Source organism: Limulus polyphemus, unplaced genomic scaffold (genome assembly GCF_000517525.1).
Source record: "Limulus polyphemus unplaced genomic scaffold, Limulus_polyphemus-2.1.2 Scaffold1031, whole genome shotgun sequence".
NCBI lineage: Eukaryota > Metazoa > Arthropoda > Merostomata > Xiphosura > Limulidae > Limulus > Limulus polyphemus.
In genome coordinates, this window is record NW_013666641.1 from 94,751 (window position 1) to 110,675 (window position 15,925).

Below are 15,925 nucleotides of genomic sequence, written 5' to 3' on the forward strand. Positions count from 1 at the left end.
TGTCCATTTTACTGATCTATGAACTGGCTTTGTTACTTCTAACCACAAGATATAATTCTAATTTTACCATTTAATATATCGTAATTCTTAAAAGTGTGAATCTGATCTTCATACAAAACAAAATAGAAAACAATATTCAAAGTTAGTTGTGATCCACACATGACAACTCAAGTTCTTAGACAAAAATTTCTAAACTGAAGCACTTCAGAATTATTTAGACTATTCTGAGAGCTATAGGATTAAGTTTATTACTACTATCTTGTTGTAGGGAGGAAAGATCCCAGTGAGATGGACAGCCCCTGAGGCCATTGCCTTCAGAAAGTTTACATCAGCTAGTGATGTCTGGAGTTTTGGTATTGTCTGTTGGGAAGTGATGTCATATGGAGAACGACCATATTGGAATTGGCCTAACCAAGATGTTATCAAGAGTATTGAGAAAGGTTACAGACTCCCCCCACCTATGGTAACTATTTTAACATTAATCACAATATTGATCCCTGACTGGGAGGTTTAGAGACACTATATTTGTTAGTTTTTTAACCCAAACTGCTTCTTTTTGTAGTGTTACAAGTAAATTGTATTTTATAAACTTATATTAATTTGTAATATATACATACATATATGTAATTCCTTTTAAATTATTTAACAATAAAAATTAGTAAGAAATTGAAAGTTGCTGTCAATGGAATCTTTTTCTAAGGTAGAAAACAGTTTCATAACCCTTAAAAGAAAAAGTTTCAGAAGTTGGTAAATGAAATTGCTACTGCTGTTTCATAACAAACTGTTATTAAAAACCAAAAGACCAACTTAACCAATATTCTTATGATCTTTTTAAAGATCAACTTGATCAAGTAAAGCATGAATTACAATCAAACCTGATGCTATAACTTAACTTTCAGTATAAACTAGTAAATAGTAATCTGTTTTATTAGAGCCATCATATTGAACAACTTCAGTAAAACTGTCGACAGAGTTAGCGGAAATAAAGTGTACCTTTTATCTCTAATTTTTAAATATCTAAATTTACATTGATACTTAGAACAGTTTAAACTAATTTACAAATCATAATTTGTATCACTGATGTGTAGAAATTCACAAAACGTGAATGTTTGGTAAATTATTTTTTGTTTTTTAACAAGGTGTTGTTCAAATAAAATTTTTTTAATAGAGAAAAACAGTTTCTTATAATTGGTTATTGTTGCAAGTTTAGGTCAGCAAAACTATGAATCTTAACCAAACTTCATATATGCACTCACATAGACTTGACTGGCTCATAAGATAAAAATAATATTACACATATGCTGATTATGTATAAATGATTGTCTTTTATCCACTATAGCATACACATGAAATTTTTCATAAATAAAACTTCACAAAAAAAAACATATTTTCTTTGAAATAATATTACTATCTTTTTTTCAGATATATATGGTATAAAACGACAAAAGAATACTGTAAAACTGAAATTACCTCAGTGATAAAAACTCTCAGTACCTTTACACTTCCAAAAAATGAGAGCTGCCAAGTGTGCCACGAGTCTATAAAAACTTGGGTCATTTTCCTTGTCAGATTAAGAAATCTCCTTAAATGCATCTGAGTTAGAGGTGTTTTGCATGGGTGCATAAAGCAAGATTGGCTTCTGTTGTAATCTAAATCTTGATGGAATATTGGACTCAATTTTGAATGTCAAATTGGCATACGTAGAGAAATAGCAGCCATATTATATTTTCAAACCTTCCACTTCTTTCCTAAAGGTAACCAAACAAGTAATATAGGAGAACAATAAAAAGCACTTCACTTTTGAGGGGGATATCCTGGATTGTGATTTGGAAATACACATTTTTCTAAACCCTTTGAAAATTGTAAAATGCATATATTGCACAATACTCACATTTAAATTATTCCTTGTATCTTTTTTGGGGGTTTTAAAACAGAAAGTAAGATGGTTTGTTAGATTTCTGTGTGAGAGAGATTGTTTTAAATGTTTTCCAATGCACCTAATGGAATTTGAGAAGCATCCCAGATCCCTGGCTTCAGAGGAACAAACTCCAGAAATTCTGCCAACCTAACTTGGTCGTTCAGAAAAATTTATTTCAGAAACACCCATTAACAGAATATGTGTATTTTATTGTATGATTCCTTAATAGAGTAAAAGTAGTTAGAATTTTTTTTTGTTGGCTATGTAATAGAAAGCTTTACCACCTATGTGAAAATATAAACTTCACAGTGGATATTTCCCTGCTGATATATATGTTTTAAATGCTTTTGTTTTAACAGGATTGTCCAGAAGCTTTGTATCAGCTTATGCTAGACTGTTGGCAGAAAGATCGATCACATAGGCTGACTTTTGCAACAATTGTAAAGACCCTCGACAAACTGCTCAAGTGCCCTGAAAGCCTTCGGAAAATTGCACAAAACAGGTAAAATTTTGGAATATGAACATTAATCAAAATCTTAAATAACAGAATTTTGGGTATGCATTTTTAACTTTATTATTTTCAATATTCATTTTTATCAGTTTTTTTTTCAAGAAAAAGGATATCTCTAATGAAGGATTTTTTTTTTTTTTCTATCAGGTTCATTTAATCAGTAATGCACATTTTTGTTAAATTATCTTTTAATTTTTAAATGTAGGATGTAATCCATTTTTAGGTTATCTGTATGTTCAATAGCATATTTTATGAATCCTAGTCACATATGATAAATCACTAGAAAGGAAATTGAACTATTTATGTAATTTCTATGTGTAACCTTTCTGGTGATACATTTATGAACTCTTATGTTTAGATTTTGTAAACGGTAAGAAACTTTCCATATTTTGATGTAAGCTAGTGCATTATATCACCAGCAATTACTTTACAGAGCTGGTAGTGAAAAATATCTGTGTAGCAATCAGAGATCTGTTAGTTCAAGCATGATACATAGAAAAAGAGGTCTTACTGTGACATCATCAGGAGTGCAGTAAGACTGTTCCCAGTCTCATGGAATTTATCTATATACACTAAATTATTAAGTAAAACAAATGTTTTAATTGTATGTTGAGACTGGGAAATCTCATTTTTAAATATTTAGTGTGTACTATTAAACAGTGGTTTTTTTTCTTAGATACATCTGTCTTATTGAATCAGTTTTTTATACCATTTTACAAACAGCTAAATTTAGTTTGCAAGATATAGGATAGATGTCTGTGCAAAAAAGCTTTCTCTACAATGTGGATTTTTATGTTTCGTGTCAGTGTACTCACATGTTCATTACAATAAATGTGTTTATTCCAGAAGATTAGGTATAAGTGTTGTGGCTGGCACATAAACATTTCTTGGTTGTTAGTACAATGTCTCATGGGTTTCTATGATGTAAACACTTTGATTTTTGTACTACAATTGTTAATATGTTTTTAACTAGACAAAATCCACTGGACCCCAATGCTCCTGATATGACTCAATATAAGACAGTTGAAGAGTGGTTAAACAGCATCAAAATGATAAGATACCTTGAGAACTTCCAGCAGGCAGAAATTACTTCGATGGAGTCTGTAGCAAGACTTACTCTTGCTGATATTACTTCTCTTGGTGTAACACTTGTAGGCCATCAAAAAAAGATGATTGGTAGCATCCAGACTCTTAGGGTTCAACTTAGTGCCAACTCATCTGAAGGACTTCTTGTTTAGAGAAGTAAATGTTGCAAGTACTTGACCTGTCACTTGAGTTTATTTCTATCTTTGAGAAAAAGCCTTGTGGACTTACTGTTCCACTTGCTGCCATTGTTTTTGATGTGGCAAAACTGAGTTAGTGCTTGCTCCCACTCAAAGACTAAAGCAACTGTGATGAACTTAAGGGGAAAAAAAATGATTCCATCTGTGTAGCTAAAACATATGCAAAGAAAACTTGATTTATTGAATCTGTATTAAAAAAACAAAAACGAAGAACATGAGTGATGTAAGAAAAAGTTCTCTTTAGTACAGCAGGAAAAGGTTGTTCTCAAAGAATTATCTAACTATGGATTCCACCAAATTCATTATGAATGCTATCTTGTAGTGCTACAAATCTGGATCTCACCTACAGCTTACACCAGAATTTTAAACAAATCAGCTCAACTTTTCTTGACGAAAAAGGTCTAAACTTGAAAGACATACAAGGCTAGACATATCAGACTGTATTATAAAAACGTAAGTAACCATATCAGTTAATGAAGGTTGTCAAGTACTTATACCCCACTATTGCTTTGTTTTAATAAAAAATAGAGGTCAGCACCAAACCAGAAAATTTCTTTGTAGTATGCGAGATGGAAAAGCAGTTTTTTTTTTAAATTAACAAGCTTAAAAAAAAAAAGAAGTCATCTAGATGTTGCAGAGAAAAACATAAGAGCAGTAGTACCAAGTAATTCAGAGAGCACCTCTCTCGTTCCAGATGTTTTATGTAATGTGTCAACATATAGACTGCTTTTATTAGTTGGTTGTAAAATCGTATATGGTGCTTATTAATATTTATAATGTGTATTGCCAGTTTTAATTTTATCATTTACCTATTTTTACTGGAGTGCACAAATATTTCTTTTTGCATTTCCTGTTAAGATTTTTTACTTGCCAGTAGAATAATGGCAGTGCTAATCTATCAAAGTAAGATGGTTACACAGGTTTAAAATGTATGAGAGAAGAAAGAAAAATGTAAGTCAAAGTTTGAACATTTACTAGTGGTTTTTACTCATGTCGAACATTTACACATAGTAATATTACTTAGTTTAACTTAATGTGATATGGTATAATGTTGTGGGCCTACAAGACCCTTAATTTTTAAAGTTGTAAGGTCACAACTTTTTTTTCTAAGATAGTTACTGGAAGTGAAGATACAGTTTGTTACTTTTGTTAATTAAGGTTGCAAGACAACGAAATTGGAAAATGAAGTGAATGATACACAGGATTTTCATGTTAATGATGGTTAATTTATTGCTTGTTTTTCTTGACTGATAGTGTTTGAAAGTTGGTACGCTAAGAGTGAAGACTTTGTAAAATAAATTGTAAAAAATTCTTGTAAAATAAGTTTACCACCATAAAACACATACTTAAACACAATTTTGAAGCATATAAAATTTCTTGTGGTATATACATAAATATATATATATATATGTTACATAAACACATCTTTTGTGGCATTATTAATATATGAAACATGGGTTATAAAGTTACTTGGCATATATTAGGGTTACGTGGCTCTGTAACCTAAGTACTAGCTTCTGTGTGTGTGGTATGTAGTGGGGCTAGTCAATGCTTCTTTTTTAACTCTGTATGGTCATTACTGTAAAAAATTAATTTTGAAACAAAAGGTTAGTCATAACTTTTTAGACTAATAAAAAATAGGATTTTGATGGCCCTTAACAAATGCTTATAGCTGAAAGTGCACTGTTAAATGTTCTAAGGTACCATTTATGTAAAGATTACAAAATGTTATAGCTGTCTAGTATAGTATTTACATTCCTGTATAGCTGAAGCTTCTGCTTTTTTATAAACCATTTTTTAAATACATTATCATAAATTTTAATTGACCCTTTAACCATACATCATTCTGTTTGACTAATTCATTGGTGTGAATTCTTATTTTGTTGTTCCAAACCATTTCAGGTTTTACAATATTTCTTAACATTGTATAATTTCAGAAAGCAGCATCTCAGATTTATTTTAAAGTTAATGATTTTACTAACTATACTACTAAAAATCAATCCAAATAACAGGCAACTGTTCAACCAAGTCTGCAACTTACAGGTTTGTCAAATGTTTGAACTTGAAACTTTATTTTAAATAACATAATAAAATAGCTAATGTTGAAAGTGTGTTGATGCTGCAGCTAAAAATATACAAGACAAACAGGAATAAAATTCTAATTTAGGTACACTAAAGAGAAATATTTAACTTGGTAAAAGATAACAAAGTTGACTCTTCATTATATTTTATTGTTTATGCTAACCTAATAAATATTTTACTAAGAAACAAAATATAGATTTGCAATAAAGAAACAATGCACTGAGATAGGCTTTCATTTTACAAAGTATACTTTTTTTACAATCATGATAATTCTAGATTATTACTGGGGAAGTTATCATACCTAAAACTCGGTTTTAAAAACACATTTCATGTTACATTCAGTTTATTTATTTACAGGATAAAAAGTTTCAAAATCCATTCTGAGAAGTATTTTTTTTGAAGGAGATATAGGATGTATTAAAACTATTAAGTGGTATTATCACAGGAAAGATAACAGATTTAATCTATCACTTGTTTACACAATATTTTGCTGGGGTTTTATTAACCTATGTATGGTTTTGTAAAATGGGTAGAAGCACAAAAAATATCTACTTTTAACCAGTAACAGAATGTTAAATACTAATAATTTAAAATTACTGTAACAACTAATACCATGATAATTCTTTTGGGAAATTTAAATGTACAATTTTCATCAACAACCTACTTTATAATATTGATGCAAAGCGTAGCATTTGTTTCATTTTAAAAAATATTATCACTTATTTCTTTTGATCTACTAAGCAGAAACTGAAACTTTTTTTTACTGGCTATCAAGATACTGTAACTAGAAAAAATAGTTTAAAAATTACATTTTGTTATTCAATCCAACCATAAAGAATTGTTTTTGTAAAATGTTACTATGAAATGGATATTTCCAGGTATAATACATAGAAAACATTATTAACATAACGTAGTCATAACATAAGTATACAGTATGAACCAAATATAATAGCTTCAAGCTACACACACACACAAGGTTATGGTAGTAATTTTTCTCTGTATTATAATGTGTTCATGTGTGTATAGATGTATGCATACACACTCACTTCAGTATTTATTATATAGATGTTCCAACAGGTAAACAAAACCTACAACACACACAAACAATTACATTTAAGAGTTATGCCAAGTCTGCATGTACATTTTGTCTGCTTGTGTGTGTGTGTGTGTGTGTATATATACACATACACACACACATCTATTCTCTTGCTTCTTGTCAAAGTCTTGTAATAAGTATGGTGGTATAAGTTTTGTTAAGATGACTCATGAAAGCTGGTTTCTGTTATTCAAACACCCTTGAATATCTAATAAAAACGAATTTGTAAAAAATATCCTGTATTTTGTATTATTCAAATAACATATATAACACACAAGTTTGAAGCCAAGAAAACACACTATTGTAAAATGTTATATGTTCCAAAAGTTGTTCGTAGTACATACATGCTAGATATTAACATTTTATGTGCAATGAGTTTCAAAACTACTTAATGTCCTTGTACCTAAACAAAATCCAAGTTTCCAACACAAAATTCAGCTTAATGGTGAGATTAGAATAAAACGTGCTTTTTTTTTTATGGTATCAGCCAGTAACCTACATTATGATTTAAACCACAAGAGTAGGAAACTGAAGGACTGAGTTTATGATATCCCATATTTACCTCCACCACTGAAGGTAATGGAGATTATGTTTTCACCTGTGTGTGTGTTTGTCAGCAAGATTTCTTAAAAAATGTTCTATTTTATACTCAGCAAACCTCATAAAATGTCAGTAATTGCTACTGCACATGAGTAAGCTAGAAGAAAGTTTCTCTCTCACCAGAAAAAGAATATTAACACAGTAAACATGTAGCTGATTGTAATTTGACTTGTACCTAAAAGGACAATAACGTACAAGTTGGTCATCATGATGCAAGACAGTTTTCAATCACAAATAAAGCACTAGATCTGTCAAGATTTTTTTTTATGTATTATACAATATTTATTTCCATTATGCTAAAACAAATGTTAACATATTTTACACCAAACTTATGAAAAGTTATTTTTTACTAAGCTTTGGTTTTTTCTTTAGGTGTGGTCTGATCCCTTTTATCCTCTCTTGGTCTGGCTTTTTGGTTCTCCATGCAAACTTTTTCCTGTGGACTGTTTTAGAACTTGGTGTTACTTTACTTGTACTTTTAGTATATTTTGAGGTTGAAACCTGTGGACTATCTTCACTATCTTTTTCTTTCTCATTAGGCTTGTCCAATAATTTTGCTTCTTTTTCTTTAGACATGCTTGTGTTCTCATTTTCCTGTTTGCCAAGTTTATCTAAGGTGTAATAAACATTATGAATATTTTGTAGTCAAATAATACAAACAGCATTAATTATATTTAAGAAAATCCTGAAATGCTCTAGTTAAAACTCAAACATCCAACTGACAGATTAAGTTGAAATTCTAGACAATCTGGTTAAATACATTTAAGATTTGGCAAAGTACAGCTAGCTATATTTATATTTCATAACTTTCAAGTTGTTGAGGAATTATTTTCTTGAATGGTGGTGTATATCAAACATAAAGCCCATGGGGTCTTCAACCTAATTATTTAGTAAAAAAACAGGTGAGCACATAAGATTCACTGTCCAATTTTTAATGCTTTATATTCATTTACAGTGTGATACTTAAGTAATACCAAAATATAACATCATTAGTGAAACCTTTAAATATATATATAAAACTATTACTTTAATGAACGTGTTCATTTCCTTATACACATAACTTTCTTATAAAAAAGTAATTACCTTGATTAGGAATAAGGTTTGAAAATTTCTTCAACTTGGCAACAAAGAATCCATCCATATTTTGTGTGTGAGGATAAAATCTTCGAGTGTGTTTCAAAGATGGATGAAATCTATATTCTCTGTACCTAAAGCAGAAGTAAAGTAAATATTGTCAAAATAAAAATGTAAGGCCATTAAATATATGTTTATGTAGAACTTGATTTTTCAATAGTTCACAGAAAATTTCAAAAAATAATTTTCAAGGTCTGAAATAACATTACAGTATCAACAGAGTAATCCTTTGTAGCTCAAGTCCTAACATTTCTACAACAGTAGTTAACCTTGATCCTCAGGAGTCTCATTCTATGCTTAACAAAAATGTTTTTGTAAGATAATAAATAATGAATATAAGTATATATATTGCAATTAAGACAAAAAAAAAATTGCAATAACTGAGAAAGGTGTGAATCAGAACACTAGGGCAGATTATGTGACATTCAACATAATAAATACATCACATACAAAACTTACTTCGCTAAGCCTTCCTTTCCAAAATCCAGTCCTGTTGGTACAACTTTCACATTTCGTTTTTTTAAAGCAAAATCTATCACCCATTCATTTTCTTCTGGCTGGAATAAAATTATGGCAGTTGTTAAATGAACTACACAAACTATTCACAATTTCTCGAATATGATTTTATGATTGGATATAGCAGCAAAAACATCTTTATACATAGTGCATGCTTTGTTTCATAACATATTGATACTTTCAAATATCAACTCCACTGAGAAAATGACGATTAATGATCACATTGAAAAAGAAATCCAATATATTTCTAGATTTTGTTCAGATGCTTGCGAAACACTTGGGAACAAAAAATAAAATAAACTTTTTATTTTTCACTCTTATCACAGTTAGCATTTCCCACAGCTTACCAGTATAGAACATGTAGAATAAACAAGATATCCTCCAGACTTGGAGTGTGCATCAAGACAGTCTATTGCAGCCAGAATTAACTCCTTTTGAAGGTGAGAACATCTTTGAATATCTTTTGCATCCTGAAATAATGTTTAAAAAAAAAGAAATAAAATAAGTACCAGTAAAACACCGTCAACAAATCAAACAAGAGAGAAACACCTGTTATTAAAAAACAAAAGAAATAAAACAGGTGTACATTGTTTATTAACATACTGTCAATGATAATGTTTCACACTTTTTGGGATCAGTAATGATTATCAGATAGATATCCACTGTTTTGATCATCTAACTACTTATGGAAACATCCCACAAAACAAGGTCATATTTGTATTTTACCCAAAGGAAATATCAGCACATTATTGTACAATGTTTTGAAGGAGTTCAAATAATGTTCTTTTATGAAAGTCTTTTGATATCAAAATATGTAAAACTCAAAAGAAAAAATTATAATTGTTAATTATTATTATACACCAAAGATATGAACATTAACACCTAAGTTAAATACTAAGACTTTTAATCACATTAATGTTCTTACTTTATGGATTCTATGTCAAGGTTCTTAACTGCACAATGAACAATATGACTGGTAACCAAGCAACAATGTAAATAAATTCCACCACAAGGAAGATTATTAAAGATGCTATTCCATTGAAGCTGTAAAGCAGCATATGTTATAAACCATAACAAGGTTTTAATAAATTAATGTGATAATTATATACCCGTTTTCTATAAAAGCATAAGGAAACTTGTATGGTACAGGTGTTTTCAGGCTAATATAAGTTTAATAAACATAAAATTTGTGGAGTTATAAGATATTGTAACACTGAATAACCACAAATTGATCTTCTAGGTTTAAAGTATCACAATACATTTTTGTTATTTTTAAAGTCTAAATACTGTATTGTGTTGCAAACTGCAGGGGGTGGGGGCTAATTAGAGACTAATTGGGTCATATAGTAATACCTCTATTATAAACAAATATACCTATAACACATGGTAGCAAACATAGCCTATTTATTTCTAGTTTTGCTATAAACATCAGTGCCCACTATTGTAGTAAATATGATAATCATTGTTTATAAGAATCAAAAACTCTTGTGAAGCAGTCCTGCCAACTACTGGGTAACCTCCTTTGATCGAAACTCTTGTGAAGCGGTCTTGCCAACTACTTGGTAACCTCCTTTGATCGAAACTATTGTGAAGCAGTCCTGCCAACTACTTGGTAACCTCCTTTGATCGAAACTCTTGTGAAGCGGTCCTGTCAACTACCGGGTAACCTCCTTTATCGAAACTCTTGTGAAGCGGTCCTGTCAACTACCGGGTAACCTCCTTTGATCAGCACCGCCAAAGTGTCTAGTTTGCTGCTACGGCGGGAAAATCGTGGCATACGTGACACTTATGAATTATCAGTACTGACTGCTTATCTCTGTGATTGGGGGGATGATTAAGAGCAATAAGGTAATCTACTTTTAGCTTAATGTTTCTGTAATTAAGTAGCTTGTTTCAGAAACTAAAATTTCTTTCATAAGTTCCCATTGGAGCAATAGGTTAGGAATCTCCATCCTCATTTTGTGGAATTCAAAACTTGACTCACAGCCTTAATAATAATTTTGCCATCACTTCATTCAGCCCCCTGGTGGCATGTCTGCAGGTTTATACCACTAGAAACCGTGTTTCGATACCCGTGGTGGGCAGAGCACAGATAACCCTTTGTGTAACTTTGTGCTTAATAACAAACAACAACACTTCATTCATCAATTAGAATTTAGTAAAATGACCATTCTAAGGTCAGATCACAACAATGCAGTATTTTCATCAATTAGCAAAAATCACAGAAGTATAAAAGTTCCTTCAGTTAACGTTTATTGTCATGTGTCTTGTTTTTATCTGCTGAAGTAATACTCATGTTTGCAGAATAGTTAAGCAAAGACACAAAGGCTATATACTCATAGCCACCCCAAGTTTCAAACCAATATGACTATAAAGGAAGGCAGGTGCTCATTAGTGCCCATCTCCAAATATTGGACTTCTCTCATCACACCACACAGTAGAATATGAACATCACTCTCATAGCACACCCATGGCCCCAAAGTATGGAACCCTCAAATTTGGACTCTAGGCCTGCTAACCATTAGACTATGCCAAACTCTCTAATATAATAAGTAAATACATCTTTATTCAGTTACATATGATGATAAATCAAATTCTTGAGATAAAACAACCTTAGAAAAAGTTAGATTTCCATCCAGCCAAAATATGTGGGGATTTTTCAAAGGTAAGTGAAAATTACAGACATTTTTATAAAATGGTGCCAGACTTCAGGATCTTGCCTAACCATCCAGTGTTTGACAGACACACCACTTTTCAACAAAAAAAGTTATTATCTAGAGAATTAGTTCAACACCTTATATCTGTGATATGTTCATATTATTTAAATACATTTTTTCCACATTTGAAGCTTATAATCTCTTGAAAAATACATAGTGGATGTTTTTATAGTGGTTTTGGCTACTAATCTTCAAAAATTACTTAATGAAGAAACATATCATAATTATTTGATAATTAGTTATTTAAAACTTGTATGTATAAGGACATATAAGCTTGGAATAGTTACATTTTAACAGTAAGACTTTCTTGTAGGTTTGAAACAAATAGTAATAGTACATCTACTACATATAAATTTTATCTGTAATGTTAAACCCCATTATTACAAAACAAAAGGAAATCTATGAAACTGGATTTTCTATAATACAAGCACATGTTTTACAATGGTGGCTATTAAGTAGATTTTGGTTACTGTAATAAGTTGGTCATTGATCAAAATGAACAAGTTATTGTTATTAAATAACAGGAAATTCACTGGGAACTGTCAAATATTATATATTAATTATTTTAAAAGTAAAACCTCTATTACAATAACGTAAGTGTTTTTAATTTTAAACAGGTGCATGGTGTTTTACAGAATTAAAAATTTTAAGTTTTTCTGATGACTGACTTTGCTTGTCTTGACTTCGGGATCTTTAGCAACAACTCCTGTTCCACTGCAAGGAGCATCAAGAAGAACCCTATCAAAACCAGTAATGACCTAAATTTAAAAAAAAGTAATTATTAGACAACAAACAGAAACTGCCACAGAAATGATACTGATGAACCTACTGTACGGTTATATAATTGATTCTTTATCATGATTGAAATGGGAAATAAATACTACAAAAAACATCCCAACTGTTAGTCTGATTGTCCAAATTCATAGTTTAAATACAGAGGCAAGGAGATATATATATGTAACATGAGAACTCACGTGAGTGTTAAATTTTTCTTGTCCAAGAATTATTAATGAACAAAATAATTGGCCCTTCAATAATTTGTTGTTTGTTTACTGGTATATTAACACTACACCAAATAGCTAATTTAATAAAATTTGTACACATGAAATGTTCTCAAACTGACAAGTGCATGCTTCTCTTCACAAGACTCAATAAATCCTCTCTTCTTCTTTTCCTGTTTCTTGCTTGCAATATTTTCTGATTTACATTTCTGTTCTAAATTATCTAATTCTTGGTCCTTTTGAAGATATTTAAGCTTCAAATTTGTGAACTATTTGCAACATTACAAAGAACATGAATACTGACTAAAAACGTTGATGTGTAATATATCCCCATCCAAATGCACATTCCTACATTAATTATAATGCATGCTACCTTGTAGAAAACTAAGCCACTACAGGAATTACAAGTCATGGCACCAACATAGAAAAATAACAGTAGATTGCAGCTTAATTTTTTGTGTGTAAATTTTGCTCTATGATTCATTTAATCAACATATTATTAATAAGAACAAAGTTTGGATCAAGGATTTTACACTTTTCCATTAATATATACGTGTGCGCATGTACATATTAGCAGAACACAGATACTCAAAATAAGAAATTTTACCTGTTACATTTCTTACATCATTTCTAAGTAGCACACAATACAAAGAAAAAAGACGCACGCTCAAAAACCTTCTTCTCAAAATACGAGTACTTCAGATAACCAGAATTCAGATTGTTGATACACACAAAGATAAAATATAAACTCTTTGCCAGATTTCTACACAACAAAATAGAGCTCTGATTAATTTTATGAAACATCAAGCACCTAATGTTCATTTTAGTATCTGTAAAACCACTATCATAAAATTTTGTCCAAGACAAACAGGCAAAAGAAACACTTCTTGTGGGCTGATGAAATCCACATTAAAAACATCTGAGAAAAGATGCTTTTCAAATTTCACCTAGCCGAGTCACAGACATGTTTTAAAACGTATGTCAACATACAATCCAATTAAAGTTCTTTGTTCTCATTATATTGCTTTCAATCCTTTTACATAAGAAGAATATGTAGATAAGGCCCAATTTTTGTTGAATAAAGACCACTTAACATGCATCACTACAGTTTTAGCCATAGCAACTAACTAGCATATGACATTTGTATACTGTATTTATTTATACTTCAACATAAGTAATAATAGAAAGCAAACATTTAAACATTACAAATTTTGTTTGTGTTTCAGTATACTTATAAAAAGTGAATGTATTTCAGTCTATTTGTAAGCAGAAAGACTATTCAAACAACATTGCTGGCTTTGGTTATTGTTTGAATTCAGTCCACATGTGGATACTTAAAAACATTACTAATGTTGATTAGTGGCGCTCTACATGTGTACATGTCACAAACAGTGTTTTCATATCTACACGAAAAGATGAAATTCAGATGATCTAAGATTCTATAATAAACAGAGTAATATACCTTGGGAAACTTTCTTCCATCATGACAGCAAACTATGGTGTTGGTGATACCTAAGCGGTGGATGTTTCCAACAGTGGCTTTAGCTCGATCTTGGTGAATATCATTAGCAAACAGAACTCCCGTATTCTTCATAAGAGAAGCTAAAAAGAACATCACGGGTATTTAAAAATGTTCTGGAACAAGAAAACAAAATTCTCTTTAATTAAAAATAAATAAAAAATGGAAGCCAGCCCAGAAAATATAAAATTATGTATATCAAAACTAAATTTGCATATCATCAAGTTTCTCAGGTTGGAGAGATTATGCAAATGAAATTTGACAATTTTTGGATGAAGGAAAGTATTTTTTAATCTTAAAATCAAAATAACTTTGTATGTTGGATAGTTAACGTTTGAAAAGCAAATCTAAATTTAATACTTCATTTAAAAAATTGATATTTTATGTACAAAAGCCTTGCAACATTCACTGATAGTCTGCATAATGTTGTGAAGATATGCTTACATTATTAAAAGTTTTAGTACGACTAATCTCATGCTTACTTAGTAGGTGTAATGCACCTAGCCCCATAGTCAAAAAGTTAACGGACATGTTTAGAAACAGTCTCAACTAATAGTTTTATATTTCCTCTTCATCTGCAAGGTTCATAACTTGAATTTTTATTGTTTTTCCTTGATTTCTATCGTATCTTGGCCCTCACTACACAAGAACAGTCCTAAATTGCTAATATAATTGTAAAATTTCTTAGTTTCCATTTGTCAAAGACTTAATCCACTTGAAATTTGGCCATCTTCATGCACCTTTATCTTCTGACACATGTAAGATGTATTAGAATCACATGTTTGTAATCAAGTGAAATTAAGCAGTTTAAAAAACATGTCCTTCCATTGTTTACCTTAATCTCTTTGTCTTATCTTTTATGACTAGTTATTCCTACTTGCACAAATGGAGTACAAAGTGTGCGTATTGACCTTTTACAGAATGGCATTCAACATGGTATCATGTATTTGATGTCGGAGTTATCAACTATTCATTTTATCCTACATTGCTGATTTAGCAACAATTAATGGTATAGCAGAGTAAGTACCAGATACAATATACATTTCCTAGGTTTTTGAAGTTTTACAAATGCAATATGCAAACTGTGAAAAAATGTTGTTTTCAAGGAGCAACTCATTTCTATTTGAAAAAAACAAATAAATACCAGTCCTGACTATTCCAAATAGTGACTTAGTTTCATCATAAAGAGCTACACCAATGACTAATATCTCATCTTCATCATACAGATACCTCCCCTTGTTAATACATGCAAACATTGGCTTGGCTTCATCATACAGTTACCTCCCCTTGTAAATACATGTAAACATTGGCTTGGCTTCATCATAGACAGTTACCTCCCCTTGTAAATACATGCAAACATTGGCTTGGCTTCATCATAGACAGTTATCTCCCCTTGTTAATACATGCAAACATTGGCTTGGCTTCATCATAGACAGTTACCTCCCCTTGTTAATACATGCAAACATTGGCTTGGCTTCATCATACAGTTACCTCCCCTTGTTAATACATGCAAACATTGGCTTGGCTTCATCATACAGTTACCTCCCT

At 30.7% G+C, this 15,925-nt stretch overlaps 2 protein-coding genes across 7 annotated transcripts in view; one reads left to right on the forward strand and one right to left on the reverse strand.

The window, feature by feature from the left end:
* Positions 1 to 9,567, forward strand: part of LOC106461788 (ephrin type-A receptor 4-like) — an 88,218-nt gene extending 78,651 nt beyond the window's left edge. For 4 of the 6 annotated variants that reach the window (XM_022388838.1, XM_022388840.1, XM_022388839.1 and 1 more), the window contains 3 exons: positions 269 to 463; positions 2,278 to 2,420; positions 3,403 to 6,682. In XM_022388838.1, the coding sequence (XP_022244546.1) occupies positions 269 to 463; positions 2,278 to 2,420; positions 3,403 to 3,667 (603 nt within the window). In that variant the 3' untranslated portion in view covers positions 3,668 to 6,682. Of the gene's footprint in view, positions 1 to 268; positions 464 to 2,277; positions 2,421 to 3,402; positions 6,683 to 9,466 lie in introns of those variants that run through there. The other 2 variants (XR_002611082.1, XM_022388842.1) reach the window with 2 other exon arrangements.
* LOC106461789 (probable 28S rRNA (cytosine-C(5))-methyltransferase) overlaps positions 6,871 to 15,925 on the reverse strand; it is a 29,804-nt gene continuing 20,749 nt past the window's right edge. The window contains exons 13-18 of the mRNA XM_013921642.2: positions 14,321 to 14,460; positions 12,526 to 12,615; positions 9,488 to 9,610; positions 9,084 to 9,181; positions 8,574 to 8,698; positions 6,871 to 8,101 (exon numbers count right to left, since the gene is read on the reverse strand). Of these exons, the coding sequence (XP_013777096.1) occupies positions 7,830 to 8,101; positions 8,574 to 8,698; positions 9,084 to 9,181; positions 9,488 to 9,610; positions 12,526 to 12,615; positions 14,321 to 14,460 (848 nt within the window). The 3' untranslated portion in view covers positions 6,871 to 7,829. The remainder of the gene's footprint in view (positions 8,102 to 8,573; positions 8,699 to 9,083; positions 9,182 to 9,487; positions 9,611 to 12,525; positions 12,616 to 14,320; positions 14,461 to 15,925) is intronic.